The 19,772-nt window shown below is 36.2% G+C and overlaps 1 protein-coding gene and 1 pseudogene across 7 annotated transcripts in view; one reads left to right on the top strand and one right to left on the bottom strand.

Moving 5' to 3' along the window:
* The first annotated feature begins 554 nt into the window (after positions 1 to 554).
* On the top strand, positions 555 to 1,011 carry LOC118994686 (60S ribosomal protein L32-like; annotated as a pseudogene).
* A 1,567-nt stretch (positions 1,012 to 2,578) lies between these two features.
* The window catches only part of DDX6 (DEAD-box helicase 6), a 37,748-nt gene continuing 20,554 nt past the window's right edge, over positions 2,579 to 19,772 (bottom strand). For all 7 annotated transcript variants that reach the window (XM_037057432.1, XM_037057430.1, XM_037057429.1 and 4 more), the window contains exons 7-14: positions 18,617 to 18,711; positions 17,237 to 17,359; positions 16,615 to 16,743; positions 15,029 to 15,145; positions 13,659 to 13,722; positions 9,058 to 9,159; positions 8,253 to 8,435; positions 2,579 to 6,841 (exon numbers count right to left, since the gene is read on the bottom strand). In XM_037057432.1, the coding sequence (XP_036913327.1) occupies positions 8,260 to 8,435; positions 9,058 to 9,159; positions 13,659 to 13,722; positions 15,029 to 15,145; positions 16,615 to 16,743; positions 17,237 to 17,359; positions 18,617 to 18,711 (806 nt within the window). In that variant the 3' untranslated portion in view covers positions 2,579 to 6,841; positions 8,253 to 8,259. The remainder of the gene's footprint in view (positions 6,842 to 8,252; positions 8,436 to 9,057; positions 9,160 to 13,658; positions 13,723 to 15,028; positions 15,146 to 16,614; positions 16,744 to 17,236; positions 17,360 to 18,616; positions 18,712 to 19,772) is intronic.

Genomic DNA, 19,772 nt, shown 5'->3' with positions numbered 1-19,772 from the left:
AAAAGATAATGCACCCCTATGTCCACTCTGGCATTACTATGAATAGCCAAGACATAGAAGCAACCTAGATGTCCATGGATAGATGAATGGATAAAGATGTGGTATACAATAGGATATTATTAGCAATAAGATAAAACAGAATCTTGCTGTTTGTGACATGGATGGGCCTAAAGGATATTATTATGTAAGTAAAGTCAGATGAAGACAAATACCATATGATCTCACTAAGATGTGGACTCTATAAAAAAATAAGAGTAAACAAAACAGAAAGACTCAGAGATATGGAGAATAATTAGCTCTTGGTTGCCAAAGGGTGGGGAGTGGGAGGATGGGAATTTAAAAATCTATATAGATATACTAAAAAGAAACACAAAATTCCATGGATCATTTGACCTCCATAAATCTTTACTGTGACCTTTGTAGCATATTGGGTCTCAATAGTCCTCAAAAATAATATTTCTTCTTTTCCAATACACAATCAACCTAGTAAATAGTTACAAGTCCTTTTGAGGAAGGTTAGAAGGGGTACCCAGCTTCTTTTTAAGAGGCTTCTGTCAGGTGGCAGCCATCTCTTACTCAGCACCATGGTGGCCCTAAGATCCCTCGTGAAACCCAGGATTGTCAAAAAGAGGACCAAGTTTATTCGGCACCAGTCAGACTATTATGCCAAAATTAAGAACTGGCAGAAACCCAGAGGCACTGATAATAGGGTGCACAAAAGATTCAAGGGCCAGATATTGATGCCCAACATTGGTTATGGGAGCAACAACAAAAAAGCACATGCTTCCCAGTGGTTTTCGAAAGTTCCTGGTCCATAATGTCCAGGAGCTTGAAGTGCTGCTGATGTGCAACAAATCTTACTGTGCTGAGATTGCTCACGTCTCCTCAAAGAACCACAAAGCCATTGTGGACAGAGCAGCCCAGCTGGCCATCAGAGTCAACAATCCCAATGCCAGGCTGTGCAGTGAAGAAAATGAATACACAGATTGTGTGCACACTGTATTGGGTTAATAAAACCTTAAAATTCTGCCAAAAAAAAAGAAAAGAAAAAAGCTTCTCTCAGTGAACTGACTTAGGCCTGAAAATCTGAGATGTTTAACAGACTGGCTCCAAGCTGTAATTCTCATCAGATACAGACTTTCTGTGCATACAAATCACATAAAACTTTAAAAGGATGCCACCTATTCTGTTCTAGGGACACTGTAGTCAATTACTAAAGATAAAGGTATCTACAGATAAGAATCCCTCAAAACTCCCATAGGCCTTCTCCTTCTCTTTGTATGTTAAGTGCATGTTCATAATTTTTTGTCTTATGTATGCATTCAAGAGCCTATTGTTCCAAATTGCTGGAACCCTTTGATTTCTCCATGACTTTCTTTTCCTTTATGTTCATCCCATGGTACCACTACTAAAAACTTGAATGACACTATGCCATAGGTTATACATGTCCCATCCCCAGCCTCCCCTCCACCAATCTCCATAAGTTTATTATTGATCTCATCATGTAAGAATCTGTTTCTTGCCCAAGCTAGTGTGGCTCAGTGTGGCCTGGGAATCAAGGGGTTGCTGGTTCAATTCCCAGTCAAGGGCACATGCCTGTGTTGCGGGCCAGGTAACCAGTGGGAGGTTCACGAGAAGCAACCACACATTGACATTTCTCCCTTTCTCCCACCCTTCCCCTAAAAAATAAAATCTTAAAAAAAAAAGTTTCTTGAGGTCACTTCCCATCCCTAATACTATCTGGGTCTCAACAAAAAAAGTGGCCACAGTTGTAATGGGAGGAAATGTAGGACAGTTTTACATACACCCTATCTACAAATGTAGAGGTGTAGGGGAAACCCAGGTGTGCTGAGGCAGACAAATACCCGGTACACTTTGTTAAAGTTTTTAAATCCTCACCCAAGGATACATTTACTGACTTTAGAGGGGAAGAGAAGCTATGAGAAAACACTGATCAGTTACCTCCTGTATGCACTGTGACCAGGGATCAAACTTGCAACACTCCCAACCAAGAGCCACCCAGTCAGTGTCCCCGGTACTTTCTGCAATTAATAGCCTTACATAAACAGGGTAAGCAAACTAGGTGTAGTTACTCATACATAAAATACAATGAACATGTAATATAAAACTGTTCCATGTACTCATGACTGCACACCTACTTTTGCCCCACCCTGTTAACTAGTTATACCTAAGTATCTTCAGGGAGTATTAGGCTTTCTGCATTTCCCATTTAGATCTTTTCTTTCCATAATACTTTGAAGTTCTTAGCATACAAATGCCACTGAATGTTAGATTTACCGCTGTATTTTGTGCATGTATTCATATTTCTGAAACATCTGGGAGGTGATGACTGCTGGTAATCAATCCCCTTGGACACCTTGTAGACCAACATCTTTTTCCTTTGCAAATGACTTGGTTCTGTTTATGCAACAAAAATTGACAAAGTGAAATGTAGAAAGCTGGACAGTGCTGATTTTATTCTATGGGGCTCACAGTAGTGTAGTGTTACTACTTCAACTCAGTATGAATTAACTTGATAGCACAGCCTTCTGCTTAATAAACATACCACACACACATATTTGGAGTTCCAGTGGGCTTTTATTGAGATAAATTAACAAAAATCAAGATTTTACTAACCATCTTTCCTGAACTTCATAAACTCAGCAGAGACTCTGGTCTATATATGCACATACAACATAACATATCCCAACCAAAAAAAAGTCCCACTGGAACACTTGCCAATTAACAGAAAGCCAATTTTCCCTTTCCCCAAATGTTTTCAAAACTTTTTGAGTCCCCGCTGTTCACATCTCAGTGGAATTGGTCCCTTGTGGCTAGGGACAATGAAATTCTACCCCATCTTTTTTTTTTTTTAACAAAAATTTTCAGGTTTTAAGTTTCCAAAAAAGGGATGTCACTTTTTCTCCAGGCACCCCTCCCCCACAACCACTGATTAAAATACAGTAGGTCTGTATCTTAATCTCTGCCCCAGTACTGTGTATTGGAAAATTTAAATACACCTACTGTTAGAATCTGTCAGCTGTGGAGGGGCAGAGTCTAGGTGCCCAGCTAGCTCCCTCTGACCTCATGAACTGTTATAAACTTTGGACCCTTAACTCTTTACCCCAAAGATGAGTTTTTAGATCAGGAGAGTAGATTTTCTTAGGGAATTTTCAAAGATCTATCTTTAAGGATGTACAGTAGAACTACAAGCTCACGAAAGTCCATATAAGTTTACCAAAACACTGACTGACTTCAGCTCCCACAAGGCCAATAATTTTGACAAAGATATTTTGCCAAAAGATGATTCCACAATAACAATTTTTAAGATACACAGAACACTGAAAAAGGGGGCAAATTAAAATAACATGGCTTAATTCCCAAGAATTTATTTCATCTTTTTGTTACTCATCTGTAAGGTCAGGAGTGTGGTTCAAGGCAGTTCCTGATGAGGTTATGAGCTTTCAAAGTGTATAAATCCTTAGTGCAGACACCCTCCCTTTGGGGCACAGTCACCTCCCTCCCCCCCATTAAAACAATAAAAATAAATAAATAGAGTGATCAGAATGAGATGTTTTGATTCCAACAATTTACCCTCAAGCTTTGTGCTGAGCTGTCTGGTTCTAACCCAAGCATGATGGTATCAAACACAAAGCACACAGGAGAGGAAAGATGCTCCCATCTCATTCTGAAGACAAATATTGATAACCAATTGCCTCCCCCCACCCCCAGCCTTTGTGGTCAACCCTTATGGTGTAGGGACAACTTGAAAATAATTTAGATACATTTTTAGGTTTCCTTCTCCCTTATTTCTTCCTGTGGAACATCATTTTAGAATTTACTCCATTCCTAAGGGAAAGGCAAGAAAGTTCCTCCATCAGTTTGGAAAAAGAAAGACAAAATAGGTCCAGAGGCAACAAGGTGTGTAACAGTCCATAACCCATTACACAACTATACAACCACAGGCTAAACCATGGGCTGGACATTATTTAAATATTGAAAACAATAGTTTTCATCCAAATGAACCAGTGGAAAAATGTCAGCATTAAAAATAAACACCTAATACTGGAAGAACATGAAAATTTCCAATAGTAACAAATGCTCCTTATTGTTAAGGGGGATTTAAAAAGAGACTAGGCTTTGACCTAGTAGTTCTTAGAGCATCTTTCCATTTAACAATTCCTGTTCCAAGAGTCAAGCACCAAAACTGGACAGCTGCCTGTACAAGACTGTGTCCAATATTGGTGTCCCAACAGTTTAAGTGCCACTCCTCACCAGAGGCTGTACTTCAGTAATACTTTCAAGTCTGTGCTTTAAGGACCCACAGGCATGTGGCACCAAGCAGACAGTCTGAGGATGGCAAGGAGGACTGTGCTGTTTATAGTCACCCACATTCTCTAGCAAGACACAAAATTGCATTTACGAGCTTTTTTAAAAAATAATGATCCCTCTTATCTTGCCAGAGGTGCAGGAGCAAAAGAGCGCTGCATTAGTACTAGGGCAACATTTTTTTTTTTTGGTCAAAAGTTGATGCCTTTTAAATCCTCTCCCCCATCACTCCCTGGGGGAAAAAGCTACTTTAATTAGGACTTGTATTTAGTAGCCAACATTGGCTGGATACCAAATAAATGAGCTTATTCTTTTTTGAGTTTGTACTGTGCAGCTCTTGCTACAGTTTTTAAGGAGTAAGGGCTATGTCTGATCAGGAGGCATCTGCAGGATTTTGATCAAGATATTCTGGGTGAGTCACAAGGTTTTTGTTTACAAGATAGTAAAACTGCAACTCTAAATAACTGATTTCTTTATCCAGATGAGTCAAACATAAAAGCATTTCCAAGACTAATATTTTAGGGCTTTGAAAAAACAGTGAAACATGGAAATCAAATTTTTAAACATTCTCATTTTGTTTTTTGTTTTAAACCTTAGATGCCTCCTGATTGACCTAGTACACTGGGTTAGAAGGGAATTAAAAATATTTTTTAAAAAGTTCACTGGTTTTGATTCAGCTCACTCCTTTTGCCTGGAGATCAGGCCAAACATCAAGCATGTTGGGAGGGGCACAATTTAATGCAACACTATTGACTGTAAAGCATTTGCCAGCAATTTACAATGCAAAATGACAAATAATTTTGGTCACAAAGCTAGAGGATAGCAAGCAGCTTTCTGTAGCATAAAAGTTAACAGCTCTCAGGGGTTGCCCATTCCTCAAATTTATGTATCAAGGTGGGCAGAGGGCAACACACTTGTACAGTACAGGTGATCCACAGAAATTAAGCCCCAGAACTGCTAATTTTAACCAAAGCTGGTAACTGGCTAATATTGTGAAAACACAAACCCATGCTCTATACATACACTGCCACTTAACTGAATCCCCACACTGCAAGGCAGATTAATCTCTGTCCCCTTTTGTAAAGCCTGAAAAGTTCCTAACTTTTAAAAAGGGGGAAGAAGCAAAATCAGAGAGCCTCTTGAAAATAATACCACGAATTAAAAGTTTAAAGAACTTCCTTGCACCCTCTGACAATCCTCCTCTGAAGGTACTACATGAGATAGTGTGGCAGCAAACAGAGAGGACGTCTGGGGCCCTTTTCCACCACAGGGTTCCCAGAGAGGTCTGCTCTCTATAGTAGGAGGCCAAAGCACTTTTTAGAATTTAGTGTTGCGGAAAACTGAGCCCCTCTCATCTTTAGCTGCTCCCATAATCACTCTAATCCCCTTAATCCCAGCAACCTTCATCCAAAAAAAAAAAATAGATATATATATGTGTGTGTGTATATATATATATGTGTGTGTATATATATATACATATACATATACATATATATATATGAACCCAGAAAAAAACTTATTTACAAAGTTTATACAAGTATACACACCCAGTTTTCTATGGGACACATTTTGCCACAGAGGAAAGAGGGTCAAGGCTGACATGTCTACACGTCAAGTGCCATAGCTGCTAATGGAGGCGTATGCAAACCAGTCTTTAGTGTTCTGCTATAGAGCACAAAGGCTTGTCATATGGCTCCTGCAATGATATAGACTGCTCTTTCCTGTGGGAGCGATGATGTTGCATCTACTCAGCCCAGAAAAAAATTTTTACTTGGGAATTTTTTTTTTTTAAATACATGTATTTACAGTGCGGATGAACTGCAGTTGCATTATCAACTCCTCCACGTAAAGAAAAAGAAAATGATATTTAACATTACTAATATGTTTCATCTTCCAGCCCTGGGCTTGAGTATTGGGTAGGAAGGAAAGAGAGAGACTCCAACTTGAAACCAAAATGAAAAAAATATTTTTTTAAAAAGGAAAGAAATTACTACTGTTGATTTCTTGGGCTGTGTTTAAAAAATGATATTCTGAATGGTCTCATAGCATAAGGCACTTCGCACAAATAAGTAATAAGCTCTCCAGGCTTAAAAAACAGATGAGTAATCAGGGAGAAGTTGAAATGCACTCAAGAACCAGCTGTTTGAGAATTCTGAAATTGTAGACAAGCTTGTATATTCATTAAGATTCTTCTCTTTTTAGGGTTTCTTCCCTTCTCTTCTCTTCTTTCTCCTCCTTCCTTGTCCCCCTTCTTCCCCAGAAAACACTTTTTAAAAACCAGCAGTTAGTGCAACTAATGTTCAGTCAGCACACAGTGCAAACAAGTGGAACAAAAAAGGTAAATTCCTTCTTTTTAGGTTTCTCTTCACCAGTTAAAAAAAGAAAAAAATGTCTGAGCTCTTTTAAGTCTTCATAGTTCCAAAATAAAAGATGAAAAACCCATAAAGAGAAGAGCATCCCCCCAAAATGATGTGTCACAGATACGAACAAGCCTTCTTTAGTTTGTCAAAGCCTAAAAGAAAGAAGAAACCTAGAATTAACACCTTTGAAGGCAATCTGAATTCTAGTATATAGGTTTTCACAATCCCTATCCCAAATGTTCTCTCTTTAATAGCTATACTGAGCTTTTGCCTACTGTACAAATCCTCACGGGATTAAAGAATTTCTAGGCATTCTAGAGACAGAATGAGAGGCTGAAAATCCTGGTAACAGCCAGCAGTCTTTCACAACATTTAAATCAATTATTTTCTTTTAATCTTATATAAACTTAATAAATAGCCTGACAGTATACTAGCAAACACTGGCTAGTTTTATGTTTGGCTGAGGATTTTGACATTTAAATTTTTTTAAAAGTAAAAATGAAAAAAAAAAAGTAAAAAGAGTAATATGAGGCAGGTAAAATGTTTATTCCTAATTTGGAAACCATCATCCTTCAAATTTAATCAGATTTTATTTAGAAAAAACTCCAAAAATAGACTACTTTATGTTGAGCCTTGTTTTGAGCATGTATAGCTGGGCCTGAAGAGTCACCAAAACATGAAATGAGAGGGAGGTGCAGGAAAGCAGAGTGTGAGGGCATTTAAAAAATGTTATTATAGTTACCCTCATAAGCTGATTACACATTCAGCAGTAAGGTATTACAGGTAATTTAACCTGATTTATTGAGGTATCCATTAGAAATTACTAGTGAATTCCAACAGAGAGGACAGAATGATAAAAGAAAGTTATTTTTCACATTCAAAAACTGCTGAAAGAGTCTCTTTGCTTTCATTATTTTGAAGTTTGAATTTGTCTTAGTACTGCTCATATAGCACACTACTTTGGATTGCATTCAAGAACAGTGTGGATTCGAGCGTGGGTCTGTGGGCCTGCGAACCAGTTGATCGCAGTTCGAATCCCAGTCAGGGCACACGCCCGGGTTGCAGGCCAGTTCCCAGCAGGGGACTCACAAGAAGCAACCATATACTGATATTTTTCTCCTTCTCTCCTTCCTTTCCCCTCTAACGATAAATAAATAAAATCTTAAAAAAAAAAAAAAAAAAGAACAGTGTGGATTCTTCTGCCCTGGCTGGTGCAGCTCAGTGGATTGAGCACTGGCCTGGATTGCAGGCCAGGTCCTAGTAGGGGGCACTTGAGAGGCAACCACACAATGATGTTTCTCTCCCTTCCTTCCTCTGTCTAAAAATAAATAAGTAAAATCTTAAGAAAAAAGAAAGAAAGAACAGTACAGATTCTTCTCTAATGAGAGACCACAACTTCACCCAAGAAATACTCCCTGTTTCATTGTCATTTAAGCCAACAAGGGCTTTACCCTCTACTGCTATTATGTATGGTGGGGACATTAAATTTCCCCCTCAAAAGAGGATCTTAATTTCTTTCCTTTTAACATTATGCTCACTTAATCTACATTGTAAGGTACGCACATGCTTGTTATGGTTTATCATCTTCTACAGGCTCACTGTGGTATTCTGCCACATATAAGCTCTTGTCAATGTTGCTTGGGATAGGTTTAATTTCTGTTCCGAGCTGCTCCTCAATACTTTTCAGGTTGAAGCGATCATCATATGTGATCAAGTTGATGGCTAAGCCAAGATGACCAAAGCGACCTAACAAAAAAAATTTTTAAATTAATATAAAAAGTAGTTCAATATGAGAATCAATGTGCATGTGCAAGTCTGCAAGTGCCAAAAACCATAGGAGACTAATGTTTTTGTTCAGTGCCATTCTGGATATACAAAACCACTTTTTCTAGTCTTCGCAAATTCACATTATTTCAGGTTTACAGCCCAAACTAGTCTACTCTATTTTACCTTTTTCAAATGACAATATGTTTATTTGTGTGAAAAGTTGCCAAAACCAAGAGACTGTATTTGAGACTTGGGAATAGGTTAGGCTGTTATTTACAAAGGAAAAAGCAAAATCACTTTAAACACATTTAAAAAAGTTGCCAAAATACACATACTAAACAGTAGTTATTGATTATACCACTTAATGAAAAAAAGTTAAATTCTCCTTTGTTAATTTTATCTCAAATTACACATATGGTAGTTAATGTATCTGAGTAAGTGTTCCAGAAGAACCAGAAATTAGCCTTAAATACCAAAGAAATAAATTAGTTTTAACTCACTGTTCTCATTGCTACCATACTCTATTTCACAGAAAAACAGAACCCAATGAATAAACTTCTCAAATGACTTCCACAAAGAACATCTCCTTTCTTTCCCTCACCTGATCTTCCAATACGATGGAGATAGGTCTCTGCCAGCTTTGGGAAGTCAAAGTTTATTACCACATTCACAGCTTGTATATCAATACCTCGGGTAAACAAATCTTAAAAACAAAAACAAAAAAAAGAACCCCTCTTATTAGATCTTTCAATTTTTTAGCATTTAAGCAATTCTAAGCATCTTGGTACTAAAATAATTACTATTTAACAATTATTTCTAGTATAACCTGAATTAATTTATTTTTTGGTAATTCAAATACATTTACAAATGACTTGCATTACACCTTTCATGTATTATCATAAATAACAATCTGTTCAACAAGTTACCTTTGCCCAGTTCTGCAAGGAAGTTTTAGAAAATGGTCTATGGTAATTGGAAATATAGGTAGATACCAGCATAACAGGTAAGCTTCTAAGTGGATCTCAGAAATGACCAGTAATTTATTTTCATTAGTCTGTGTTCTAGTATTTAATATTAAATAGTGAATTTTTTTTTTTTTTACAGCACTTACTGCCCTTTCAAACAGGAAATGACACCCCTCGTGCCTTCATAGTCAGGTATGTGCACTAGCAGTGATGGCCTACTGCAAACCATCTGCCCTGGGCGTAGGGAGGACATCATGCTGCCTCAGCAAAAGTGCAGCCTTTGGACTCAGTCAGCCTGGGTTCAAACCTTAGCACCGCTGCTTCCTAGTTTTGTGACCTTGGGAAGTCAGTTTCTTCATTTGTAATATGAGCATGTAATGTTTTCCAATAAACAGTGAATTATCTTAAAAAATAGTTTGCTCTGTAACACTGAACACTTCAAAAAGGGAGATAGTGTATTTTGCTGTGCATACTGTGCACCATTTTCGGGGTTTCATTTTTTGGCCCAAGTTTTTGAGGGAAGAATAAGGATGCATATTATACATGGGTATAATAATCCTGTGTATAATGTGCATAAAATGTGAGTGTTCATTATACATGACAGAATACCATAATACACTAGCAGTAATTATGTTGTTTAGAATTCATTCATCCTATTCTGCAAGATTATTTGTAATAGGTGTGAGGTAACCTAATATGCAAAGCCGTCCCTTTTAATCTTTTCTAGTCTCACAATTACCATAATAATTTAGGCTCTGAAAACTATAAATGGACACAGGCTAATAACTAGGTTTCCCTGCCTCTATCAGCTCCACACTCCAACAAAATAATCAATGATGGTCAGAACAGTATTTCTAAAATACTACTCTGAATTTGTAACTCATTAAATTGCTTCCAGATAAAATTTAAAATTGACATTCAAAGTCCTCTTCTCTGTATTTTGCTTTTAACATACTTTTCTGACATATCTCCTTAAACCTTTCTCTCTACAAAACTCATCCTTCTTTGAACATACGTTAGCCTTTTATGGATCACTTTTTACACCAGTGCCCTAAATTAAACTTATCTAGTTTATGAAAGCCAGTTAAAATTCCACCCATTTTCAGATAACCTCAGCTAGTTATTTCCCTCTCCTAAGAAAATTTAAGCTTACTTACTACAGTTGACCCTTGAATAATACTGAAGGGAGAGCTGGTCCAGGAGCACCTACCCCCGCCCAGTTGAAAAGTCTGTGAATAACTTGACTCCCCCCAAATTTAACTACTAATACAGCCTACTACTGACCAGAAGCCTTACTGATAACCTAAGTCGTTGATTAGCACATATTTTATATGATGTTTTATATATTGTGTTCTTAAATAATTTTTGTTATCTTAACATTTTCTTTAGATTTAAATTTTAGTAAATACTTACTGTACTTACTGAAAAATAATCTGCGTGTAAGTAGATCCATGCAGTTTAAATCTGTGTTGTTCAAGGGTCAACAGTGTATATACCTCACATTTGCAAATTACCTTTATAGATCCAGCCCAAGACTTGTTTTTGCAAAATAAAGTTTTGCTGCCTCATGGCCATGCCCATTTATTTATGTACTGTCTAAGGGTACTTTGAGTTAGAATGGCAGGGATGAGTACCTCATACCAGAGACTGCATGTTGTACAAAGTCTAAAATATTTACTATTTGTCATTCTACAGAAAAAGTGTGCAGACTCTGTGTTAGACTTAATATTGTTAACCTTTTTATCACAGATTAAACCATTGCTCATTGAAGAGGTGGTACTCTGCATGTATTTATTTATACATTTAATACATGTTACTCAGTACTTAATGATATATTGTTGATCTGAAAAATCAGATAGGAGAAAGCACTAACACTTCAAAAACTTATGAGGGCAACCTTGTAAGTAATGATTAAAAATAAAATCCACTAGCCATAATTCAAATCAACGTATTAAGTACTATAAACACAATGAACTCTTCTGGAAAAAAACATTCCTCATTCAAATAGGGAACTGTGTCCTGGCTGTTATTGGCTCAGTGGTTTGAGCAGTGGCCTGCAAATAGAAAGGCTACTGGTTTGATTCCCAGGCAGGGCACATGCCTGGGTTGCAGGCCAGGTCTCCAGCTGGGTGTGTACAAGAGGCAACTAATTGATGTTTCTCTCCCTCCCTTTCTCCCATTCTTCCCCTCTGGCTAGAAATGAATAAATCTAAAAAACAAAACAAAACAAAAACAAAAACAAAAACAGAAACCTAAAAAAACTCAAAACAAGTAGGAACTGCCTAATAGCAAATGAAACCTTCTCCTTGCCTATACAATTTGAATTTGCCTAACAATTCTAAACAATTCACTAATTAATTATTTCCTCATGCAGATTATAGGCTCCCCAAATTTTTAACTGTGGTAAAATACACATCACATAAAGTAGGGGAGCATATAGTTTTGCAGCACCTAGCTAAGTACTTGGCAAAGAATAAATACTTGTTTCATATCAATGAATTTTTTTGAATAACCTATAATATTTGTCCAGAATTCAGTTTAAAGCATCCCCATTTTATAGATTTTTAAAAAATAGCATAAAAGAAAAAGGTAAGTTGCTTAAAGCCTTATGATTAAAGGTAAACAAAGGCAAGGCTTGGACCCTAATCTTAAAATTCAGTAGTCTAGTATTCTTCCCACTAAATCAAATAAATCTTTTATATTTTGAATACTTCAATATATTTAAAAGTCAAAGGTGTTGATAAATGCAAATATAAATGTATTAATTCAGCTACATTAACTGTTTTTCGGATGTGAGGCAAAAAAACAAGATGAACAGAAAGACGTACAAGATACTTGACAGTCCTTTTTTTGATTATTATAACTTAACGAATTTAATATTCTGCTAAAAAAATTAGAGTTTATTTCTATAGCAGTATTTTCTTTTAATCCTCACCTGAGGACATTTTCCATTGCTTCTAGAAAGAGAGAAAGGGAGAGAGAGAAACATTGGTCAGTTGCCTCCCATATGCACCCAGATGGGGGGATCATATGTACCAGGACAGGAGATGAAACCCACCACCTAGGTATGTGCCATGACTTGGAATTCAACCTGCAACCTTTTGGTTATAGGATGATAATCCAACCAACTGAGCCACAATTGGCCAGGGAAGCAGACTTTTTGTTTTTAAAGATTTTTATTTATTTATTTATTTTTAGAGAGAGGAAAGGAGGAAGAATGAGAGGTAAACATTGATCTGTGAGAGAAACACTGATTAGTTGCCTCTAGCATGCCCCTAGCCGGGGACCTGGCCTGTAACCCAGGCACGTGCCGGGATTGAACCAGGACCTTTTGGCATTCAATCCACTGAGCCACACCATCCAGGACAGTTTTTAAAAATACAAATTTTGAGCCCCAGCCAGTGTGCCTCTGTTGGTTGGAGCATCATCACGTAACAGGAAGGTAATGGATTTAATTCCTAGTCAGGGCACATGCCTAGATTGCCATTTCGGTCCCTGGTTGTGGTATGCACAAGAGGCAACCCATGTCCTCAGGTGAGGATTAAAAAAATAATATAATAAAAATAAAATACAAATTTTGAAATACTCTACACCTTGTTCTGGGTATTGGTTACATGTTGTGTGTACACATGTAAAAATTCTAATATATTTATGATTCATTCTATCTGTGTGTATATACCTCAATAATTTAAAAAAATTTCTAGGCTGTTCTCTCCATCCAGGAGACTGTTAACCTCACACCAATTACTAAGATTACATTCCCAGTGTTAAGATAGGAGGATACTGAATTCATTTGCTTTGTCAGAATGTCCACCTGCCTCACCAGTGGTATTCTTCATGTAGTAAAATACAATAAAAGTGAGACTAGTTTGCTTCTGGCAAAAAAAAAAAAAAATTAAAGACCACAACAATTTCTAAAACACAGATGGTTTCATAATGTGATTAATTTTGCATATGCAATATATAAATTTACTCCTGTATGCTCGCTGAAACTATTCAGAAAACACACAAACTCCAAATTGGTTTAAAAGACAAATAAGATATGAGTGTCAGAACAAGTCTTCTGCAGTTTCAGGTATAGAACCTAATTTCAGGAGTTCTCAACTTTAGGAATTCTAGAAGTGCTAGTTGGGTGAGTTAGGCTGTATGTCACAGGCTCCTGCTGCATACCATGGAGAGAGAAAGCAAAGCAGAACTAGGGGAAAAAGCATTCATTACAAGAAATGGAAATACTTACCAGTGCAAACAAGATTGCGGCATAAGCCATTTCGGAAATCATGAAAGACACGATTTCGATGTTCCTAGGAACAAAGCAATGCATTTGATTTGACTGGAAGTCATACAAATGGCCCAAAATTCCCATTATTTTTTCTATACAAAATCTGTTTACACAAATGAGAGCTAAGCCAATTCAATACACACAGAAATTATAGGTTAAAAAAAACCCTCCACAAACTGGTTTCCCACGGGAATTTTTAAGCAACTTAATACCTATCTGTGCATAGCTATATGTAGCATTTATTTTAACTCTTAAAAGTATTTGTTTTTTGCTGGAGTGAATTTTAAGTAACAATTTTCACTATGTTTCTATATATGTACACTTTAAAAACGTTTCAAACAGAGGATGCCAAAAGTTTGGCTTGACCAAATCACCTACCCATTTTACCTTTTTAGTAATTATATACAAAAGCTAAAAAGAACTACACTTTCCAATTTAAAAACAAAAATCAAAACATATACAATGACTCTAGGAGAAGTGATAAATCTAGCATCTGGCAAAGTGGCTTAACTTTTCAGTGCAACATTCTTTCACTTTAAAATATATTTACAGCTTAATACATACATTTTCTGTGATAATACAATCTGATTGATGACATTACACTTCTCTGAAAACCAAATGTGAGTTGACTAGTTTAAGTTCTTGACCTGACAGGTCTATAGGAAAACTGCTTTTTCTTCATGAGATTTCAGTTTTAGTACATGTACAAAAAGTGTCTTGTTATGGTTGATTTTATTTTTTGTTAAATCAAGTTCAGAAATCTAGAGATTCCATCCTTTTCTTCTAAAGAAAAATCATTTGGTTTAGAAGGTACATAGATACATTAAAAATACACAGCAGAGTTGTGCAATAGAACAACTTTTGCCATAATGGAAATGTTCTGTATCAGTACTGTCCAAAACTGTAGCTGCTAGTGACATGTAACATGGCACTTGAAATGCAGTTAATGATACTGAGAACTTAAAGTTTAAACTTTATTTAATTTTAACTCATTTAAATTGCCACATGTGGCTAGAGGTTATTTTATTAAATAGTACAAATCTAAAGATTACCTGGGGAAAGAAAGGAATAAAGTCTCACAATTGTATCATGCTTCACAGCTTACAAACATTTGTATACTGTCTCAATCTTGTGTGATGAGTATTATTGTATTATTACCTTTATTTTATACTCAGAAAACTGAACCTCTGAGAAGTTTTAATGAAGGGTCCTTTGCCTACTAAGGAATAATTTCTTAACTCAGAGCACCTGGAAGAGCACTAAACAAAAACCAATAAATACTTAGATGATTTTATAAAAATGTGCTCAAGTTCTAGTTTTACACTCACCTGCCTCATTTTAGCATGGATATAGAAGCAAGAATAACCCAGTTGAGAAATCTTCTTGGCTAGCAATTCAACTCGCTGGGAGGAGTTACAGAAAATGATCGACTGGTTTATCTGAAGCTGAGCACAAGGGGGAAATAAAACCCTTTATTTACTTTTGCACATCTTGAAAATAGTGACTGGCAAACAAATGTTAAAACCATGGTCTGTGACTTAAAATTTTATGATACAAGAGATGGAAAACTGTAAATACTGTTCATTAACTCACTAGCTGCAGAATATAGCTTAAGTTTTATTGACAAGTATATTTTTTATAAAGACATGTGATTGCCAGCAAGAGTAAAATACAGCCAATTATCATCATCTGCAATAGTTATATTCTATTAGGTTGCTGCAAACACCATATTAGTGAATACAGAACCACTGCTCCTAGAAGAAATACAGGGTAGTTCCTGTGAGCTGCTAGTGATACATTTTTCATCAATGAATTAATAAGACAAGCTTGTTTTATGTGTTACCATTTAAAGACACCTTATTTCCTCACAGCCAACATCACTGTAACTCATGCCTATACAAAGTTCATCTAACACATCTTTCTCTGCAAGGCACATCAGTTCTCTCATACTTAGGTGCACTAAACATCACTTTAGTACCCTGACTGGCGTGGCTCAGTGGATTGAGTGCTGCCTGTGAATCAAAGGGTCACCAGTTTAATTCCTAGTAAGGGAACATGCCTGGGTTGCAGGCCAGGTCCCCAGTAGGGGGCACACCAGGCAACAACACATTGATGTTTCTTTCTCCTCCCCCCCGCCTTCTCTCTAAAAATAAATAAAACACAAAAACATCACTTTGCCTAAGGGTCATTTTAAAATAATAAAATGAGATCAACAACAAAAAAAAGGTACAAAAATGAAAAAAAAAGTGGCATTAAATAGGCTGTGAGAAGCATAATATTGGTATATGATATGAGCGCTGAAATAAGAGGGCAGTATTACCTTGTTTGACTTCAGCTGGGAATATGCACAATGACTCAAAAATTTCATTGTGTTATGTCTGTCCACAAATGACCTCAAAAGCACGCAAGTATTGATTTTGTGGCTACAAATAAATTTTGGCAAGTTGGCAAATTTGCAAATACAGAATCTGCAAATAATGAGGACTATAATTACTGTAAACAATAAGCATCGATTGTAATTAGGATCAAACTATTTTAGAATTAAATTTAAAAGTGCCTGTGACTTGTCATATACCCTATCAACTTCAGCTCAACTGAAATTGACTTTTAGGAAACGCTAAGGCCTTTTTTTTTTTTAACATTTAAAGTGGTGGGAAAACTGATACAATTGTCTGTTTTAATTTTATTATTTTGGATTTTAAAGAAAGGGGGAAGGATTGGCTATCTTCTGAATGTTCCCCAACTGGGGACCAAACCTGCAAACTAGGCACATGCCCTGACCAGGAATCAAACCAGCAACCCTTCAGTTTGTGGGACTATGCCCAATCAAATGAGCCACAGCAGCTGGGGATAGGACAGTTTTATCGGGGTTAAGTAATGGATAATGTTCAGCAACTGAAACCTATTTATTTACCCTGGAGAAAAGTGTGTTCAGGCAGTGTACTTTTTGGCGCTCAGTTACATATGCGTAGTACTGGGTTACTCCCTTCAAAGTTAGTTCCTCCATCAGGTTAATCTCATAGGGTTTCTGCAAATGAGAATTCTGGGAGGGAAAAAAAAAAGAAGAGTCTTGTTCTTAAGTGAAAAACAGAGTTTATCTCTTAAACTCAAAATATATCCTATATATCTCTGTCTGATAAACTCTTGCTTTAGGGGATGCGGCTCTTCAAAACAAGCCCAAAATTCGAAACATGACAAAATTTGTCATGGAAGAAATAAATCAGAATTAAATGAGAGATCTAACATTCAGATACATAGCTAAGTTACTATTTTGTACTTTATATATAGGATTATGCTATATCAACCTGACACCAAAACCTAAGTGAACAATGAAGACTTTAATCAGACTAACACTGCTTTAAAACAAATCAAGTAATTTATGCACAATGAACCTTAACTAATCAGCTGAAGAAAAAGCTAAAAAGCCAAAAACTTGAAATAATCACCCCAAAGTATAGACTGTTAAATGATGGATAAAGGTATCCCCATGGGCAACAGATTGGCACTGCTTCCAAGTGCGTTTGTCTTATACTCACCATGAACTTCTGTACACTAAGAGGGAAAGTAGCAGAATATAATAAAATCTGTCTGTTTTTAGGTAGCGTGAGAATAATATCCTCCATTATCTGCACAAAATCCTGTGACAGCAACTTATCTGCCTGCAATACAAAGAAAAAGTAATTTTTAAAACAATCACATAATGTCAAGGTCTTTGGTTAATATGGCATCATCCAGTAAGAGTGTTCATGTAATGCTCCTAGTTATAAACATTAAATTCTCTACAACACCACGTAATTCAACGGCACCAAGACATATGCTGAGTGATTCATAAAGGGAAAAGGACCCTAATGCCCATCTTTAGGGGTGGAGGTAGGGGAATCCTAGACAGATATAATCCCTTTTCCCATAACAAAATTTTAATGTAATTTCCATTAAAAAGGCAGTATGGTACAGTGGTTAAAAGTACTGATACAGGCTGCAGAGTCAAATTACTGGATTGAAATCTTGTCTCCTTCACTTATTAGCTATGTTGGGAGGTTGCTTAACCAATCAATACTCCAGATTCCATAATTTTAAAATTAGGTCGTACACTCACTGTAGTAACTACTTTATAGGATACTTACCTTAAAGGGTTGTTGTAAAAATTAAATTTAAACAAGAACATATGAAGTACTTAGTGTTAGTACATAATGACTAATATGTTATCTCTCATTACTAAAAAAACAAAGAACTCTGATCTGAATTAGACCATGATCAACCTGATCTAGCTATCTAAAACACAGACCAAGACAAGTAACTTTGTTTCAAAATTTTGACACTGACATTAATGTAGATATACAACACCACTAGAGCCCAAAGATAGAGCTAAGTAAGTACTTAAAAGGCACTCATTACCTGGCAAGACAACATGTTAACAGAGACTGAAAAACCAAACCATACAAAGTCTTATATGCTAAGGGAGGAGTTAGAGATATTACATGCTTTTTAAGACGTACCACTGAATGGAAAGAGAATTAACTTGGTTTGATGTTGCTCAACAACTTCTCTTCTTGGAAAACAAGAAAAAAACCCCAAACTACCTTGTATCCCCAAGACAGACACAAGGTGGAACTATTCCTATAAATTCCCATCATTTAGTGCCCCTTGTTTTCATGTGAATTATATTTTTACTCTAAAGCTCTTTAAGGTATAGTTTTAACAAAAATAATACATATTCAATTGTAAAAAATTTTTCCATCTATGCAAGACTATATAAAGATCACTTCTTATAAAATGTTTTATAAGCAAATTAGTATGAACTGACAAAAGCCATGTTTATTAGGTCATAAAACACATAGAACCTTTGCTTCAGTTACTGACATTAACGAAGCTCAGAATACTACAGAATAGTATCTTTCCAAATAAAGAGACATTACCTCATCCAATACTATCATCTGGACATGATCAACCTTTGCTACTCCTTTCTTGATAAGATCCAAGATTCTCCCAGGGGTAGCTATTACCACGTGCACTACACAAGATTAGAAAACACATTCTCATTAATTTAGGCTTGGGCCAAAAAGGTTTGTATACATATATACACATTTTTAAATATACATTTTATCAGGAATATTGCTGTAGAGGTAGGAATTCAGTAGTCCTCCTTATCCAGTTTTACTTTACATGGTAAAGGCAGTCTGAAAATATTAAATGAAAATTACAGAAATAAGCTATTTATATGCTTTAAATAACATGCCATTCTGAGTAGTGTCATGAAAACTCCCACCCTCCTATATCCTGCCCAGATTGTAAATTATCCCTTTGTTTAATATATCTGCTACCCACCTATTACATCACTTAGCTGTCATCTAGGTTGTCAAATTGCTGTACCTCAGTGCTTGCGTACATTTATTTTATTGGGTTGGCCAAGTGTTTGGTTTATTCCCTAAGGTGGTCCTACTAGAGCTTAGATGTCTTTAACTTCATTTAGAACAATTTTGTTAGACTGTATTGTGACAGCTATTATATCAGTGTGCATTTAAAAAAAATCAAAATTGGTGAATTTTTGTATAACCATTTAAATATTGAAGATAGAATATCCAACATTTTCAGTATATTATGCTTTATTATTTCAAGAAAGGTAAAAACACAACTGAAACCCCCAAAAAGATTTATACAGTGTATGGAGATGGTAATATAATTGATGGAATGTGTCAAAAGTGGTCTGTGAAGTTCATGCTAGAGATTTCTACCTGGATGATGCTCCACAGTTGGGTAGACCAGTTGACGTTAACAGCGATCAAATAAGAGATGTTAATTGAGAACAATCAACAATGTACCATATGAAGGATAGCTGACATATTCAAAATACCCAAATCAATACAGTTATTGGTGAAAATAAAAAATATCTTTTATTGGGGGGGGGGAGAACCCAAACAAACAAAAAACAAAACAAAACAAAACACTAAATGGACTTTTTGGCCAACTTAAGAATTAAATGGCCCAAAGCACAAGAGTGGCAATTTGGGTATGCCAAAGTGCCTCTCCAGGCGAAAAAATAAAAGTGCTTCCTTTAAGTGAAAAGATGAAAAT

Source organism: Sturnira hondurensis, unplaced genomic scaffold (assembly GCF_014824575.4).
Source record: "Sturnira hondurensis isolate 20B ecotype Veracruz unplaced genomic scaffold, ASM1482457v3 Scaffold0009719, whole genome shotgun sequence".
Lineage (NCBI taxonomy): Eukaryota > Metazoa > Chordata > Mammalia > Chiroptera > Phyllostomidae > Sturnira > Sturnira hondurensis.
The sequence above is the reverse complement of the archived record's forward strand: the minus strand, read 5'-3'. Positions and strand labels throughout refer to the sequence as shown.